The 19,466-nt window shown below is 43.4% G+C and overlaps 1 protein-coding gene across 2 annotated transcripts in view; it reads left to right on the top strand.

Moving 5' to 3' along the window:
• The first annotated feature begins 9,891 nt into the window (after nucleotides 1-9,891).
• The window catches only part of SRPX (sushi repeat containing protein X-linked), a 39,034-nt gene continuing 29,459 nt past the window's right edge, over nucleotides 9,892-19,466 (top strand). The window contains exon 1 of one of the 2 annotated variants that reach the window (XM_061453375.1): nucleotides 9,892-10,108. In XM_061453375.1, coding sequence (XP_061309359.1) covers nucleotides 10,039-10,108 — 70 coding nt within the window. In that variant the 5' untranslated portion in view covers nucleotides 9,892-10,038. The remainder of the gene's footprint in view (nucleotides 10,109-19,466) is intronic. The other variant, XM_061453374.1, reaches the window with a different exon arrangement.

The raw sequence follows: 19,466 nt of genomic DNA, 5'->3' as shown, positions 1-19,466 counted from the left end.
GAGGTTAATGTAATGGATTCTAAACAGCTATACTTCAAAGCAGTTTCAGGGACTTGTACATTTATCTTGTCTATACACTTAGCTTAAGAAAGAGCAGGAAAAAATTCATCTTTTTTTTATATTTCTTCCTTGATAATAAAAAAATATTAAACAAGTGAAGCAAGTTATATGTACATGTGCATTAATTTAAAGGTTTCTTTTTTTTTAACAAGTTCACAATCCTTACGATAAAAATGTAAGGAGGTTTTATTATTGTAAGGCTTTCTTGAACTAGTGAGTATCAAAATATTGTAGAAAGATTTACAGTGAATTTTTCTCTTTTTTTTTTTTTTGTTTGTTTTGTTTTTTTACTTTCCTGAAGATAACTGTCTCAACTAACCTTTATGTCTGGATTTCACTGCCCTGTCATACAACTGAGATCCTGCTTTAGAGTTGCTGGTTTTCTGAAATGTCACCATCAAACCTACCACAAGGTGGAGATTGTGTTCTTCGAAAATTCTGGAGCCAGAACATTTCCTCCTCTGGCCCCTAAAAAGCAGTAACAGATCATCACTCTGTATCCAATTTTCTGATTCAAAAATTCTCTGAACACTGTATGTTTTCTGGCATATTGCTTTGGGAGCTACATCACTTTGGTACCTTGACATGTTTATGTAGTGTATTTTTAAAGTTTTATGTATTTGTAAAAAAACAAAGAAAAATACAATTCCTCATTTATCTCTCAGTGTGTACATAGATGATCACTTTTGATACATAAATGTCAATCAAGGTATACATGGTTGATTTAAAAAGAAGTTCTATTAGTGCATCTTGCATACAGATATGTATACATACACACTGACACGTATATATTTATATAGGAAGATACATATATATAGACGTATGTATGGGTATATGATCACGTGTACCTGACCTCCAAAAATTTCCATTTCATCCATATATTTATATATTCATGTTTATTGATTCCTGGAAGCACAGGATTCATTTATGCAACTGCTGTTCCTATGCAAGTTTGAGGTGACTGAAGGAGAGAACATGCTGTTTGGACAGTATTTTGTATATCCAAAGACAATGATGATAATATATCAAATGAACTTTTCAACTTTTTCCTTTTTCTTCCAGGAAATAGTTATATAAAATGCAAACTACATCCAGTCTTTGTCCCTGGGGAATATTTTAAGTCATGCTGTTGACATAAGGGTAGTTGAAGTAAATTGAATTAATTCTATAATGATAAACCACTGTAAATCCTGATAATCTTATATGCACAAGCTAATCTTTCGTGACTATTGATAAACTAAGTAAGGATTCACTTAAAATGTATTCATGAATAAGGCATGAACTTATCCAGCTTCTGACAACTGACTTCTGACATAAAGCGTTTTTGACATTTACTGAGTATATCAGAAATGCTTTCTGGCACATGAAGACCATTTTATACTCGACTGTTGAAATTGCTGGCCAGGCTCCTTGGCAACCCAGAAAGAAGTGGTTCTTGAAGCAGCATAGTTAGACTACCACTACCAATACTACTGTCATTACTCTCTGTACCTAATACCCCCAGGGTGATGAAGAAACACTTTACTCAGATTTATGACATGTACCCAGCATCATGGATGCTTAACAAAATAGAAAAATAAATGTTAAAAAAATGCCCCAAATATTGAAATTAGAAGTAGATAGGAAATCTGTTTGAGTTAGGTATTAAAATCCAATATTGAGCACATTTTAAAATGCCCAAATATTGTATACAGGAAAATTATAACCATTACTGCATCCTTGGACTATTTTCTCTCTTTAAAATATAAATAAACTATTTCTAAAATCCCTTGGACTGTTTTTAAGAGCTATATTATTTATACTATTCACTACTCAGGGGGATGTCCTGGGTTCAGCAGTAGCAGTCATTTTTCTCCTCCTTGGTAGCTGGTGCAGTGCAGTGTTTTGACTTTCGGCTTGGGAACAGAGCTGATAACAATGATGTTTTGGTTTGGCCAAGGACTTTGTGTGCCTCATGCTCTGCCAGGGAGGAGGGGAAGCCAGGAGGAAGCAGAGACAGGACACCTGACCCAAACTGACCAAAGAGGTATTCCATACCACAGCACATCATGCCCAGGATGTAACTGGGAGTTAGCCGGAAGGTCTGGGAGACTGCAGGGTTGGAGGAGGTATCGGTCGGTGCTTGGTCGGGCTGCAGAGGCCAAGTTATTGGTCACAGTATCACAGTATCACAGTATGTTAGAGATTGGAAGGGACCTCGAAAGATCATCTAGTCCAATCCCCCTGCCAGAGCAGGAACACCTAGATAATGTTACACAGGAATGCATCCAGGCGGGTTTTGAATGTCTCCAGGGAAGGAGACTCCACAACCTCCCTGGGCAGCCTGTTCCAGTGTTCCCTCACCCTCACTGAGAAGAAGTTTCTTCTCAAGTTTAAGTGGAACCTCTTGTGTTCCAGTTTGTACCCATTACCCCTTGTCCTATCATTGTTTGCCACTGTGTAGAGCCTGGCTCCATCCTTGTGACAATCCCCCTTTATATATTTATAGACACTTATAAGGTCACCCCTCAGTCTCCTCCAAACTATAGAGACCCAGCTCCCTCAGTCTTTCCTCATAAGGGAGATGTTCCACTCCCCTAATCATCTTCGTTGCCCTGCGCTGGACTCTCTCCAGCAGCTCCCTGTCCTTCTTGAACTGAGGGGCCCAGAACTGGACACAATACTCCAGATGCGGTCTCACCAGGGCAGAGTAGAGGGGAAGGAGGACCTCTCTCGACCTACTAACCACCGCCCTTCTAATACACCCCAGGATGCCATTGGCCTTCTTAGCCACAAGGGCACAGTGTTGGCTCATGGTCATCCTGTCGTCCACTAGGACCCCCAGGTCCCTCTCCCCTACACTGCTCTCTAACAGGTCGTTCCCCAACCTATACTGGAACCTGGGGTTGTTCCTGCCCAGATACAGGACTCTACACTTTCCCTTGTTATATTTCATCAAGTTACTCCCTGCCCAACTCTCCAGCCTGTCCAGGTCTCGCTGGATGGCAGCACAGCCCTCTGGCGTGTCAGCCACTCCTCCCAGCTTAGTGTCATCAGCAAACTTGCTGATAGTACACTCAATTCCCTCATCTAAATCATTGATGAATATATTAAATAATACCGGTCCCAGTACTGACCCTTGAGGCACTCCACTAGTTACAGGCCTCCAACTAGACTCAGCCCCATAGACTACAACTCTCTGGCTTCTCTCCTTCAGCCAGCTCGCAGTCCACCTCACTACCTGATCATCCAGTCCACACTTCCTCATTTTAGCCGTGAGGATGCTGTGGGAGACTGTGTCAAATGCTTTGCTGAGGTCAAGGTAGACCACATCCACCGCTCTTCCATCATCCATCCACCGTGTTATTTCCTCATAAAAGGCTAAGAGATTGGTCAAACATGATTTCCCCCTGGTGAAGCCATGTTGACTGCCCCTCATAACCTTCTTATCCTTGATATGCCTTAAGATGGTACCAAGGATAAGGTGTTCCATCACTTTCCCAGGGATGGAGGTGAGGCTGACTGGTCTATAGTTACCCGGGTCCTCCTTCTTGCCCTTTTTGAAGACTGGAGTGACATTTGCTTTCCTCCAGTCCTCAGGCACCTCTCCCGTTTCCCAAGACTTGGTAAAGATGATGGAGAGTGGTCTAGCAATGACTTCCGCCAGTTCCCTCAGCACCCACGGGTGCATCCCATCTGGACCCATGGATTTATGGATGTCCAGATTGCTCAACTGGTCTCTAACCCATTCCTCATCGACTAAGGCAAACCGCTCCGTTGACCTGACTTCATCTAAGGTCTCAGGGGTACAGGGCTCTTCAGGACTGCCCGCAGCAGAGTAGACAGAGACAAAGAAGGCATTCAGTAACTCTGCCATCTCTTTATCTTCTGTCACCAGGGCACCCATCTCGTTCATCAGTGGGCCTACATTGCCTCCAGTGTTAGTTTTGTCTGCCATGTATTTGAAAAAGCTCTTTTTGCTGTCCTTGACCCTTCTTGCCAGGTTTAATTCTAAGGATGCCTTAGTCCTCCTAGCTGCCTTCCTACATCCTCTAGCAGCAGCCTTATATTCCTCCCAAGTGGCCAGCCCCTCCTTCCATGACCTGTAAACTCTCCTCTTCCACTTGAGCATACCCAGCAATTCCCTATTTAGCCACGCAGGTCTCTTGGCCCTCTTCCTTGACTTCCTACGTGTCGGGATGCTCCGATCTTGAGCACGGAAAAAGCAGTCCTTGAATGTCAACCAACTATCTTGGGCCCCTTTACCTTCAAGCAGCCCTGCCCATGGGATTTCCCCTAGCAATTGCTTGAAAAGGCCAAAGTTTGCCCTGCTAAAGTCCAGGGTTGCAATTCTACTTGGTATTCTACTAGTCCTGCCACACAAGATCCTGAACTCCACCAGGCTGGTGGTGAGGTGATGTATTCTCTTCCCTTGGTTTTTCCTTTATCATTGTTATTGTTGGTGGTAGCAGTAGTGATTTGTGTTATACCTTAGTTACTGAACTGTTTTTATCTCAACCCGTGGGAGTTGCATTCTTTTTGATTCTCCTCTCCGTCCCTCCGGGAGTAGGGGGAGGGAAAGAAGGGGGGGAGAGTGAGTGAACGAGTTACCTGACTGGGTTTAAACCACGACAGGGGGTTACAACATTTTCACACCCTGCTATGTCTAAATTCTTGTAAGAATATAAGTAGTGTCCATTTTAACTGTGATGAAACTGCTGTCGGTGAGAATTGGAGATATTCATGCTTTGGTAGTAGGTCTGCCTTGCTCAGTATCTCATAATGATGAGGTCTCAAACATAACACCTCTTTGCCTTCCAAGGCTTGTGTTTGAATTTAGTTTTTAACCATGCTATATAATAACCAGTCTCTTTTTCAGGACCAGATAGTAATGGCTCAACAAAAGCATTGCAAAATCTAAATCTGGCTAAACTGTTCTATTTGTACATGAAGAAATCTTTAATTTTTAAGACTATTCTCATTTGAAGTGGAGACAGTTTAGACACAGCTGTTTCCAATCACTCATCAAAAGCTGATGAGATAGTAACAATTTTAAGAGATGGTAACAGCTTCAAAATAAAAATACAGAGGTATGTTCTTCACTTACTGTTCTTCATCTACAAAACATTGAACTGTGTATCTGTGGATATAGCACATACGTATGCATCAGTCTATATCTAATTATGAATGCAATATTGTCTTCCCCCCAAAAAAAATTCTGGTTGGCTGGCTGCCCATAAGACACTCTGTGAGCATGGCACGTGCTACCCCCATGGCCAAATAGAAAGCAGGAAAGACAGCTAGTGCTCTTGAAGACTTGCTACATATGTATACTATGTATATGCCCTGTATATGTGCCTGACCCACGCTTCCATGGTGAAATTTTCCAAAGCAAAGGTTTTGGTTGTGGAAAAATTGAGTGAAAGTTGGTTGATCGTTATCTCTGCTATTTGAGCTCATAGAACAAGAATTTCAATTGGTCTGCATCCTTCTGGCGTTTTTACCCAGTGATACCTTCTTGTAGGTGAGCCTCTGTTTCTTTCTTGGCTGTCCACTTAGGAAAACCAGCTTTTTCTATTAGAAAAAATGAACATATCACTTAAAAATGCAAAATGAGCAAAGTCTTTTTGACAGGCATGCTACCTGCAGTGGGGCTGCCTTTTGAAAGTCATTCTGAGTGAACCATCTACTCTCTGTGCGCTGAAGCACATGTGGTGGCAGTGGGGTTTCCTAGGCATGTACTGACAGTGCAAGCATGGTAAGGCTGAGGAATTTGGTCTATCATTCCCCACACAGTGCTCTATGTGACACACATCCACCTACCTCTTTCTGACCCTGTTTTCCTCTGACACCTTTTTTGCCTGCTTTCTTCTCAGCACCTCCGGTTCCTCACCACAGCAGTGCTACACCAGAGCTTCTCCTCTTGCCCTCCAGAGGTCGATCACAATCTTTGCTTCCATTTCACTCTTCCTCTCCTGGACTCTGTCAGAGCTGCAGAAACACCCCGACACTGGCATGCACCCCACCAGCCTGCAAGCACCCAGAAAGCCCCCAGAGTGGGATGCTCACAGGGACCAGCATCCTATCAAAGTTCATACACAACAGGCTGACATTCAGAGGGAAAATACTGGCCCTAGGAGCTGGAAGAGATGAGCAGTTGGAAGGAGGGCCTAACAACAGCAAACATTGAGCAACAAGTATTTGTAACTGTTGCTGTCACTAAGCTTCATAAGAAAGTAATCCATAAATGTAAAGAATTGTAAGAATTGTACAGGAGAATTGCATATTATTATTAATATTCTTATTTTCTCAGTGAGAATATTCACTGAGCTAAAAACACTGTGTAGTTTGAATGGGGCTACCAGTTTCTCATCTACTCATCCTGACTAATCAGATCTTAGTTGGGGCTTCCAAAACTTAATTACACACAGCTGGGTTGTTGAGGTATTTTATTTCCTTATTATTCTTTTACTATGTTAAGAAAAACTATTATGTTGGTACACATCATTAAAAATTGTACTTTAATGAATTTCTCCTCTCCATCAAAAGATGTGGTTTTATTATCACTGTAAGTGTAGTTAAGTTACAGCTATTCTTGTACAGAGTAATAAACTTACACTTCTGAATGCTATTAAAAAAAGCAAGACAAAATTTAAGCAAGAGAAATTGCATGCTTAAATTAACTTCTTGGCATAATAAGAATATATCTTTAAGTCTCCAAGAGCACTTAACTGTGCTTTGGGTCTTACTCTTTATTCAACTAAGACATTCTCACACACTTTCCTCCTGTACTGTTGCTTCATTTCAGTTTTGAAAGTTACCATTTACCTCCAGTTAGAACAGTTAGAACCCAAATCTTCCCTGAAGAGCATGCTGGTTATTTCTTGTGTAATGCCAGTAGTGCCTGGAACTCCAAATAACCACAAGCTTAAATATTTGGATTTTTTTTCTATGAAAATTGAAAGCTGAAATGTGAGGAAAAAATGACCAGGACTATGCTTTCAAATTCAATAAATGTGATATTTGTTTAATATATTCCTAGTTCCAAATGCTTTCTTCTCTGGAAAGGTCCCTTAAAAAAACTACTTTACAAAAATCTAATCTGTATTGCAAATTCAAAAAGGCTTTTTGAAGATACCCTGAGGTTGTCTTTCAAGCATCAGTCTTCTGGGTGATTTCACACAGTCATTCCAACAAAAATGTAGAATAAGGGTTACATTGCCCAGAAAAACTCCAGGGCTAGCTTGCCTCTGAATGAATGCACAACTCAGTACTGGCATGTTTGCAAGGCTAATTTCAATCAGCCCATGAAGGACACATTCACACTGCTAGTTATGCTAGCACTTGCATCGAAATCTGAGCTGTAACTTGTAGACTGTGTTAACTCTTCAATCTCTTGCCTTTCTCAGGGCAGCTAGAACACTCCAAGAGTTGGATGCTGGAGGACAGCCAGCATCCCAGATGGGCTCCCATACAAGGCACATAGTAAGCTTTGCAGAAACCCATGCAGTCCACAGCCAAGACATAGTAAAAAAAAGCCTGGAAACACCCATGGTTAAGCTCTTTGAATGAATGAAATTGTGCCTGCGCAATCAGAAGCAACAAAAAAACAGTTAAAAATCTTGAATCAAATGGGATGCACGCCTGTACTGATTTGAACACCACAGAAGCAGTTACCTGATTGCAGCTGCTACTGACAACTGCTTTTCACACCAAGAGGCTAACCAGATGAGGAGGATTTGTCACCACCATCAGGTTTCTGTACTGTGGCAGTGCAATTTTAAATGGCTAGAAAAGGCTCCCCAGGAGGGAGGCTGTGACCCCTTACCGTTTGGATGATATCGGGACAGCGGATGAAGAAGCTGCAGCTGCAATAAGACTTCTGGTGGCACTGGCTTCTTTTACAGTGCTATCATACTAGTACAGACCTTACATTCTTAGGAAGACTATCTAAATGAAGGCCAGCATTTTGGAAATGGGCAGCTAAAAGGATGTACACAAAGAGAAAATAAGAGATACCTGACCCATTGAGGTCTGCTTCAAGTACCTCTATTGTTCAATCACATTTGAGTACTGAACTTTTGCCAAAGCCTTGCAGCACAGATAATCTACAGAGATCATCACTGTTTATTACAGACTTGTAAATTTCTACTTTAATCTTTTCTATGATATCTGTGCCAATAATAATAGCCTAAGGCACTCTTTTTTCCCTTATTTTCTACTTTCAAACAGAGCAATGTCAGTCATCTCTTCTCCCATGGAAATCTGACCTTTCCTTATGCTGTAAGCTGCAGCTATCTTTTTTGTTAATTTTTATTGTGGTGGTTGAAAAAAAGGTAATCAAAATGAGTATTGAAGCTGAATTTGCACTGGGCAGAGTATGATCAACATGGAGAAGAGCTGGTGCTGAGGACCCAGAACCCACCCATACCCATCGGGTATTTTACCCGAGAGGAGCTCATTGCCTGGCCCCTGGGTCCAAGCGGTGCACTCACCCCTCTGTGGGTTTCAGTCTCTGACACAGAACATAGTGGATTTGAGTGGGGAGGTAGACTTCAGCTACACTCTCCACCAAACAATAACTGATGAGAAGAAAATGTTTTAGAGAAAGCTCCCAAACACAGCATCCACACAGCTTTTTATTCTAATTACCGACAAGTTCTCATTTCTCTCTCAGGCCACTTTGGCACAGTCAGCATCAAAGGCTGGCAAACTTGGCACCTCTTCTGTTTCCAGACTAGTATTTCCACATGAGATGACTATCCTCCCTCTGAAAATTGGTGAAAATGTTTAAAGAAATATTCCTTTACTCACTCTTCCTATTTGTCTGTGCTTTGCTGCAAACAGCACAGCACACATGTGGGACCCTAGGAACTCCCATGAGATCTCTCCCCCTTACTGCCCCAGTATGCAAACCCTTTACATGAAGCACACTAGGGCCACTGCTTTCCTGCACTTTCATCAATTTATAGTGTCCCTAGATGTCACCTCTAATAGTGGAAAGGAAAAAACCCCAACCAACCATACCCAAGGGGCAATGGGTTTAAACTTAAAGAGGGGAAGTTTAGACTGGATATAAGGAAAAGTTCTTTACTGTAAGGGTGGTGAGGCACTGGAATGAGTTGCCCAGGGAAGTTGTGAATGCTCCATCCCTGGCGGTGTTCAAGGCCAGGTTGGACAGAGCCTTGGATGACATGGTTTAGTGTGAGGTGTCCCTGCCCATGGCAGGGGTTTGGAACTTGATGATCTTAAGGTCCTTTCCAACCCAAACCATTCTACAGTTCTATGACTCTAGCTGCAGTCAAGCTGCAGGGTTGACAGCTCTCAAATCAAAAGCATTGGAACATGTGATGTGCTGCCTCAAACCCTTGCTTCTGCAGGGTGGGAGTGACTGGGGAATTTGCTTTCATCTGGAAAGCAGAAAAAAGAGGCCTCCAGTCTTTGTGGTTATGGCAGAAAGCCGGAAAATGTGACCCCGCAACACCCTAGCAGCTCAAAAACTTAATGCAAAATGTTAATTGGAGCTTTTTTTTTTTTCTCAGTCTCATGACTTGAGGATCTTAAATATGATTTCTGAGTATTTAAGGCCGGCCATCTGCAAGCTGCTGAGGGTCCGGGCTTCCCGCAGAACCCTCCAGGCCTGTGCAGGCAGCCGCTGCCGCCCGGGGGTCCCATATGCTGCCGGAGGCGGCAGCGGGGAGACCACGGCCTTATCCCACCATCGCGGCCCCGCTCCTGAGGAACTTCAGCGTCAGTAAGGGCGAGAGGGGGCAGCCGAAACTGCCTCCTTCCCTCCAAACCTCAGAGGCTCCCAAACGCCCAAGCCCCTTCCCAGGCCCGGCCGGCCGGGATTAGAGGCGGGGCGAGACGTCAGAAGGAGCAGGGCGCGGCGTTAGAAGGAGCTCGGGAGCTCGCTGGAAGCATGTCTGCGTAGCGGTACCGCTCCGCGTGCCCTTTTGCTGCGCAGCCCCCAGCCGGGAAGGGCCGCCGCCGCGCAGCATGGGGAGCTGCTGGCTGCGCCTGGCCGCGCTGCTTGCCCTGGGTGTCCGTCCCAGCCAGGAGTACCAGGGTAGGAAGTGGAAGGAGGGAAGGGGGCTGCGGGACAGCGGCCGGGAGGCGAGGAGAACGCGGAGCGTTTCCTCACGGTGGGCAGGGGAGCTCTGCCCGCCTGCGGCTCGGCCCGCGGGACGTGTGGCAGCGGCCCAGTGACCCAGCAGCCCGGACGGGCGGCCGGCAGAGGAACCGCGGGGCTAGGGTGTCCTCGCTGCTCACTCGCTCCCTGCCCGGAGCGCATTGTGTCTTCCCTCCTCCGCCTTGTCCTTCCCCGGGCTTGTCCCGGGACGGCTGCCGGTTCAGGTGAAGCCTTATCCTCGATTTAGAGTCGCGATTAAAGCTTGTATTGTCTGTTTTGGGTTTAAACATGCGGGATGCAGGTTGGTGCAGCCCGTCGCGTTGTCACTCGAGGCATCCCATTGGCATCTCCGTGCATTTACCCTGGCAAGCCTATACAGCCAAGGGAGCAGGTGCCCTCTCGAGATTGCTTAAGGAGGATAGAGACTGTGTGGCCCTTATTCATAAAGGGGTAGCAAGCATATGTCTGATCTACCAGCCAGAGCTCTGGCACTTTGCCGTGGGTTCCACTCTAACAGTTATTTTTCCCAGCACTGCACCAGCTACTAAGAAGGAGAAAAGTAACTGTTACAGCTTAACCCAGGACACACTTAGAAGGTTTTGCTCAGTTTTTCCTGCCCGTGGTGACTAATCTCAATTTTCAGAGTGAAAACTGAAAAGCGAACCTGGCTGGGTTCTTATGCTTCTAGTAATTAAAAAAAAAGAAGTGTATGCTGTTTCACTTCTAATTATTTGCAGTTGCTCTAGTGAAATCTGAAATAAGCTCAAATTTAGGTCCATTTCTATGCAAAAGGAGATCCACATGTAGGGTCTGCCTTTTTAAAGCAGCTGTCTCGTCAGATCAAGAGCTGCTGACTTGGCAAGCATTGAAGCAAAGCCAGTGTAAACTGGCATGCTGCGGTGATTTTACAGGTGTAGGCAATGAAAGCCTGTGGTCAGAGCAGAGCCTTCAGGGTGAGTGGGTATTACTTCACACTGAGGTGCATTACTGTGGGTCAACAGTGAAAAGAGGCAACAAACAGGTGAGAAAAGCGGCTAATAACAGTTCAGGGCAGTGCATGCAGAGAGCTGCTGTTGATAGGTGATACCTGTTCTTTGTATCCAGGAGCTATCCTTGCTTAATACATAGCTCTGCCCATGAAGGGGCATAAAATGGCATAATGATGGCATTTGCGAGTTGAAGTTAGCTTGCCATAGTTTTGTTGGCATGATTCAAATGCCTTCTCTCCAACACAGAGGATGCTGGAACACAAGCTTATGCTGTTTCTTTACAGAAAATGAAGGTACTGGACGCATCAATTGCTAAATCAACAAAGACAACAGAGGTTTCTGTCCTGGCATTTCTCTGAGGACTATTGCACTGCCAAACTATCTTTATTTTCTTAGGAAGATTACTGAATGCTTTACTTTGTGATTCATGTGAATGTTAGTCTTCAGTCACTCTGCAGAGGATGCTAATATCCGGTCCTTCCCTTTGTTCCTAAAAGGCCAAATGTAACTTTTCCAATCTCAAAATAACTAATTTTTGCATGTAACCTTCAAGTTGGCTGACTCGTTTGAAAGTCCGATTTTTCCTCTTATGCTCAGAGGCTTCAAAGAGCTTAAATCATTAGCAGCTGTACTGGTAAACCCTAATACGAAGTTAAGGTTTATGTTAAATTTCTTTACTTGTTTTTTTAATAAGAGAAAATGGGGTATTTTTTTTAAATCCTTGCTCGCAATCTGAAGTCTTGTGAGACTGTAAATAGATATTTGCTTTAATGGTACTGTGTTGGTGTGTAACTGTGCACATGAAGTACAGAATGCCATTAAGTAAACTAAAAAAACTTAAAAAAAATCTCTATAGGATGCATGTGTATGTGTCCCTCTTGAATACAGGTCATACATGCACATACATCAGTGAGCTCTTACCAGGAAGTTTACGCTTTATAAGAGCCCTGCTGACCATCCAGTACTACTGGGTGAAGGTACAGCTGTACATACATACGTATATGTAGAAATCACTTGTTTGGTGTTTTGAGTACATGCAGATGCAATCAAGTGGCAGTGTACACTGCAAGACTGTTGTAGTCATGTCTTTGCACTCTTGGTAGACAGATGAAAGAAAAAGTTAATCTATGATAAGATTAATGGAAGGTGGTTATACTGCATTAGAACCACGCACTGGAATGGTATATTGGTGTGAAGGGACCATGAACCTTGAGAAAGATGCTATTAAAATCACTTGAAGTCCATGTAATATTATAGAATTATTTTCAAAAGCTGTATGAGATTTAATTCAATGAAAACCATGTATATGTGTGGCATGTTTTTGACATATGTATGTGGATACAGGAATGTGCTGTAAAGACGCAAATGATGAATCATGTATGAAAATATACAGATATGTAAAAATACTTTATTTTTTTAGGTAGCAATGCAACAGTCTTAACTCTTGAGCCCTGTACTGTCCTGCCATATGTAAGACTAGGTGGTATGAGGGTCCTACGAGCATCTCTGCTGGGAGAAACTAATTCCAAGGGATGGGTCCCCAACCCACTACTGTGATTGTTTGGAGTGGAGAGCAATGAAGAGACAAATACCAACACTCCCAGCCTTCCCTGCCTCCACTCCCATCATGCTACTAATGTTTTGTCCAGAAAGTGTATCAGTAATCTAACACTTCATGAAACTGTAAGGTATATTATATTGTAATACAGACTGTAATTTAATATTGTCAAGCTTTGCATATTTCATGGTACTTCTCTCAGACTTCTGCAAGTACAAATGTGTTTTTTTTTCCTTAACTGGAGATAACAAATCACATGTTCCTTGAAATACTTGGCTAATAGGCATTCACTTAAATTTTTTTAATGCAGTAAATGAACAGCTCGGCATACAGGACATGGGTGTCTGGCCAGCACTTCTCTGCCACTGTTTCTAACTATTGATTATATTTAAAGGCCATTGTTAAGGTTGTTCAAACTGAAAATTTATGCTGCAGTACCTTGAAGGAGGCTCCAAATTATAGGTTTTTCTGGAACTATTCTGATCTTTCCTGTAACTTGAAATAGCCATGTAAGAGCTCTGCCAGAATTTGAAGCCACTTCAACTTGTCATTTGGCGTATCTTTAGATGAAGAGAGAAAAGATTTTTATATGTCTTGAGAGACCAGTGGAAATAAATTAGATTTCCCCAAGTTAATACATATGAGAAGCTCTGCTTTGCCAGTATTTTCCTTTGGTTTGCCTGAACAATCTTGACAAGATTTCGTTGTGCTTGGGGAAATAAAATGGTGCCTTGCCATGCAGAAAGAGTAGTTACATGGAGAGTAAAGCTGTCAAGTGCAACAACAGGATGATAAGAAACCATCATCTGATCACCCACCGTTATCTTAACTGGTGTTGCTTTACCAGTTTAAGCCCAGCCAGTAATTTAGAATGATGCAGCCACTTGCTCACTTTCCCCCATCTTTTTCTCTCTGCGCCCCCCCCCCCCTCCCCTTGAAGAAATGGGAAGGAGAATTGAAAGAAACACAAGTGATGCACAATACAATTGCTTGCCGACTGATACCCAGTCTGAGAAGTGATCTCTGTCTTCTGGGTAACTCCCCTCAGTATTTATACTGGGCATGACATGCTGTGGTATGGAATACCCCTTTGGCTAGTTTGGGTCAGGTGTCCTGTCTCTGCTTCCTCCTGGCTTCTTGTGCCCTCCCTCACTGGCAGAGCATGAGACTGAAAAGTCCTTGATCAGAGTAAGCAAGGCATAGCAACAACTAAAAACATCAGCACTGTTCTCAGACTGAAGGTGAAAACACAGTACTGCACCAGCTACTAAGGAGAAAAATAAGTGTTAGAGCTGAACCCAGGACAGGCAGCTGCAGGGATTTCCTGTGAAAGAAATATCTGAAGTTAAATCCCCCTCTTCAGCTCTGTGAAGGCGAGGGGGAATGTGTTAGCATGGCAGCACATTCAGAGCCGCTACCAGCATGCCGAAGTGACTGTGTTTAAACACCTTGGCGCTGGACTCCTGTTAAAATGAAATTTTTCTGCTAAAAGGCTTATCTGAGAATAAAGTGTGGCTCAAGGGTTTTTGCTTGTTTCCCAAACAGAAGTTACCGGACTGGCTGTGCTGCAGGTCCTCGGTGTGGCTGGCTGGCCTTCATCACCAACTTCTGATTTTCATTTTTAGCACTATTTTTGTGCTTTCTTCTCTAGCACTTAGCAGATGCTGCTTCACATTCCTTCATATCCTTCTCAACAGCATCTTTTTGTGTTGTTTTTGGGAGTCGCGCCTTTCCCTTTAGACAACTGTTGCCTGGTTTTGTCGATCAGGGTGGATTCTTTGTTCTCTCCTTATCCGTCTTGGGCTTCCTCCTACCCATCCCTGCTGCCTGACTCCTGGCGTGCAAGACCTTGGGCAGGATCCCTCACCTGGGTCCCCGTTTGTGCAGGTGCTAACAGGCCAAATCAGAATGTGGCTCACATAAATGTACCTAGGATGTCTTCCTTTCTCCTCTTGCGCTATTTGGTATGAAAAAAGCATTGAGGATGGGACACATTTTATTGCTATGGATATTTTGCTGCTGCTGGCCTTCTGTGGGTCTTCACTGCTCTAGATCTGGCTGTCCAATGTTAGGTCAGTAGCTTGGAGGGCTGCTGTTTCCTCCCAGCAGTGTGCAAGGCAAATTACAGGCTGGGAGAGGGAAACACCCCCAGCCATGCAGGAATGCAGATCCTCTGCCAGCCTGTGCAGCTCCAGCTGGGTGCAGTTGGGTGTTCTTGGCAAAGGGTTTTGCAGTTTGAGCAGATACAGTTTATGTAACTTCGCACTTTTTGCTTGCTGAAGGAAAATGTGTCTTCATCTGAGGACAGAGGGCATCAGTGGGGTTTAGGTTAGCTGTTCTGAGAGACCAAGTTTTGTCTGATGCATAGACCTCAGGAACAAAGGAGAGTGCTTGAAATGAAAAGGATAAGGGGTAATGGGTTCAAACTTAAACAGGGGAGATTTAAGTTGGATACAAGGAAGAAATTCTTTGTTGTGAGTGTGGTGAGGCACTGGAACAAGTTTCCCAGAGAAGCTGTGGCTGCCCTATCCCTGGCAGTGTTCAAGGCCAGGTTGGACTGGACTTGGAGGAAGCCGGCCAGTGGGAGGTGTCCCTGCCCATAGTGGGGGTTTGGAACTACGTGATCTTAAGGTCCTTTCCAGCCCCTAACCATTCTATGATTTGTGTTCTGGGTTGTTCTTGTGAGGCCCTAAGCAGGTCATCTTTAAGGTAGGAGGAACCCACCCAAAACATGCAGGATGCAGATCGTAAAGAATATTGATGACATTAATTGATTTGAAACCAATGAGCAAATATCTACAGATGTATATATATGTCCTTGATTTGTTTAGTCTTTGAATTGTGATGTGCAGCTGTCATTCACTGACTCATAGAAGAAACTTCTGCAGCTTTGCAGGAAGGTGTGTACCATCAAATTTTATGTTGCTGCTATCATTTGCTCCGGATCTTCCAGTGGATATATGTCTATGAGAATACTCCACATATGCAGTTTTGATGATTTAGAAGCTTGTGTTTTAAGGAAAGTTTGTTTTGAAGATTGAGATTACTGTGCTGGTGTTACAGAATGAAACTCCTTTTTTCCAGTCATGTAAATTTTAAAGTTTGCCGCAACCGAGCAGATAGGTTTTCTTACAGTTTGAGCAGTGTGAATGAAGATGTCTGATTTTGTTCCTCCCTACTTCTTGCCCTCTTCTTGTTCATTTCAGGAAATGCTGTAGCCATTTAGAGTCCTGGATTTAGACATGTTGTACATATATCCACTAAGAATAGCACTGCAGTTTGAAAGCAGTCATGTATTCAGGCTTCTCCAGCAGTGCCTTGTCATGCTGCATGGTTTACCCAACGCCTACACTTAACCACTGTGGGCTGGCAACACGAGTCACTTTGCAAAGCCTGTCTCTTTTTAGGTTGTACCATGAGAGTTTTAACTTGCTAGGGTCTGTGATCCATCCTGGTGTCCCTTAGAGGTGTTGCATTAGGTTTGCTGACACTGACTGGCCAGAGAGGGAGAGATACTGCTTCTAACTCCTGCCTCAGGGTTATAAGCCTATGCCAATTGAGCTTTTATTTAGATTTGTCAACTTTAGGGCAATGAACTTAATTACTTGATTCAAACCTGCCTGTCTTGAGCCCATCCATTGTGGCTCTTTAGTCATAATGTGTCAGTCATAAGTAAAACAGGCTGAAATTAATGTGCCTCTATCCAGCTGTTCTTGAAGATTAAAACCATGTTGGCGCACCGACATTCACTGTTCTTAAGCTGCCCACAGGCGGATACCAGAAACAATACGCCTGGCACTGAGTTGCAGTGGCAGTGAAATGTTAAAATAAAAACCCCAACTCAACAAATAGTAAAAAGGTCTTTCCCATACTTTACTTGCCTGGAGACTGAAAACATTCATATAAGGACTATTATTTCTATTGTATGTGCAATGCATCATATGGAGTAAAATTGCATGGGTGTGCTTAGTTTAGCCACAGGTTGCTCTTGGGTCTCTTTAACGCTGAAAAGGGGTGACCTGTGCTGGTGGTCATACCTGCATGCTCTTCTGGCTAGTCTTGCCATTGCCTTTATTGCTGCTTCAGTTACAGCTTCTGGCTGTGTTTCCATTTTGGTAGGTATCAGGAACCACATTTTATGTTTCTCATTGGTGCTTGACGTTTGTTGTAATACGATAGGAAATACGTGTCTGGAAGAAAAGAGAGATGACTGCAACTGTAAATTTGCTTTGAGTTTAAGGAAATTTCCAGTCAAATGCATCACATCCTGAGTGATTCTATAATAAGGGAAGGCAACAAATCAGTACAAAGGAATTAAAAAGAAGTCCTCCATCAGAGTTACAAAAGATTTCCCTCTTTATAAACCATTCACAAGGAGAATGGGGTTTGGTTTATTTGCAGTTCATGAATGTTGTCTCTAAAGCACAACCCTGGTCTCTCTTTACTCTTCTGCCTTTAACAAACCTATTCTTTCTTGCACAAAGACAATAAGGCAGGGAAGAGAAAAAAATCATTTTGTAGTACTTGACACATGAGAATAAGTTCATGTATTATTATCGGTCTTTGTGGTGTAGAGTCTGATGGGTTTCAGGGTTCCAGTTCACAGGAAGCCTTCTTCAAAATGTTCTCTTTTTCTTGGATGAGATCACCATGCTAAATGGGACTGCCAAATAGCAACAGAAGTGCTTAAAGGCAACACATGACTAAGACTTTGCATAGAATAGTTGTTGTGCAATTTAAGTAAACATCAACTGAAAAGTCCTTGACACCAGTATTGTTCATGAAATTACAGGCTCTTTTCCTTATTGCCCTGCTCCTAAGCCCTTGTGAGAGCTGATGCAGCAATTAATATTTAGGATTATATTTCCTGAAACAGCTCTCTTAAAACAGTCCTGTTTAATTCTTAGTTACTTTTAGTTTCCATTGTGGAAGGAGCAGTGAGAAGTCTCTGCCATCGCAGTGAGATACTATGTGTGTGTGAGCAGGGGAGGAGGAAGGCTTGGTAGGCTCCATAGTATACAGCAGCTTACAAGTTCATAGACAGTTGCATCTCTCTTGGGCTTTTAGTTGTCAGCCACCTGTGATGAGAGTGCTCAAACCCTATAACAAGTTCCTGAAAGTTTCTGAAGGCTGGAGCAAGCTTCACATCAGGGAGATGGCTGATAGACTGGTGCTGCTAACAGCTTCTTGCCAAGGCTTGTGAAGGGATGGTTGAAACAACCTGTAATAAAACTGCTTTTTCCCAGAAAACCATTTCTGTTCTTGGAGCAAGCTGGGTGAGGGAGTTGGAACCAGGGAGCTTACTGTCAGGTCTTGCTGGAGATTGCCCTTGGCCTGATTTCTTCCTGGCAAATGTTGACTTGTCTTGGGCTGCTATTGAACTGGTGCCTTTGCAAATAAGAGATGCTGAAGAGCCTGTCTGCTGCGGAGGGGCAGAGTTGTATGACTGTAGCTGCCATGTACAGTTTCTGTAGCCCTTTGCCTTCTACTAGGAGTTTGTGCTCAATGTAACATCCCATTTTCTTTGATGTAAGAAGGCTGGTACTAGACTCTCTCTATATATATATAAACATAGGGGAGTTACATTGATTATCTTTTGCACACAAGACACACCATACTGTTGAACTGACTGCACTGTGTGTTTCTAATTTTGCATATTAGTAAAATTTCATAAGAAAGAAGGGAAACTTTAAATCATGAAGAGAAATTGGCAAAACTCAAGCAGGTTTTTAGATAGGCAATTGTGTGGATCCTTTGGTTACTATTTGGCCTATCTGCAGTGGAAATTCATGTCAAATCTTTCACTGTTTTCAATGACATGGGACCATATTTGGAAATGGAAGTTGAGAGCACTGAATCAAGGAACCTGAGCATTTGATTTTATGTTTGTGTCTGGGTCATCCAAATCATTAAGTTTGGCTTGCTTTTTCTGAGAACCTCTAGTTGCCATCCTCAGGACGTTTATGAAACTTGAGCAATCTTTCAATACTAAACTGCCTTTGTGGACAACTAAAACTCACACAACTGGCTATTAAAGGATTATATCCTAATTATGTTAAGTCAGTAACTTGAAGCTGTCTACCAGCTTGCTTGCTGGAGCTGGTCATTCCTGCCAGACGTTGTTCATCAGTGCTAGGCATCAGCCTCCTTTTAAAGAAGGAAACTCGGGTAACAGCTGCACCAAATACTTCATGACTTCCTATTTCCCTACTTAGCCCTGCTGCTTCCCCCAGCACACACTGTCCTGATGTCAGGAGGCTAGGCCTTGAACTGCTGCTGCATTTCCAGGAGCTGAAGGAGACAAGGCATCGTCCTTCCTGCTGAGGACCATAGTGCTGGCCCCAGGCTCTCAGTATCTCTGCTCCTGGCCTCACAGATTGGGAGGGGTAGGAAGGAAAAAAAGGGGTGATGTTGGATATGTGGTAATGATTTGGGGCAGGTCGGAGGAGGATAGGATAGGGGTGTCTGGTCACCATATTTGTTGCCCTGCACTAGCTGGGGGTGCAATTCTGGTTTCTGCTTCCTTGGGTCGCTTGCTACCTGGCTGAGCAGTGGGGTGGAGCTGGCACTGGGCTATCAAAGGAGAGGGAGAAGCCCACAGTATTTACAGCAAGGACTAGGAAAATTGTTTCCATACTGTCTTCAACCTTGTAGCTTCTGAAAAAGCTACAGGTTGGCCATGTATGTGATCCTCTTATTTGCAAAAAGATTTCTTTTAAGGTCCTATTTTAGGTGCTCCATTCACCTC

This window comes from Pezoporus flaviventris, unplaced genomic scaffold (genome assembly GCF_033815535.1).
Source record: "Pezoporus flaviventris isolate CSIRO_AGI_PZ_B2104156 unplaced genomic scaffold, CSIRO_AGI_Pfla_v1 ptg000015l, whole genome shotgun sequence".
NCBI lineage: Eukaryota > Metazoa > Chordata > Aves > Psittaciformes > Psittacidae > Pezoporus > Pezoporus flaviventris.
The sequence above is the reverse complement of the archived record's forward strand: the minus strand, read 5'-3'. Positions and strand labels throughout refer to the sequence as shown.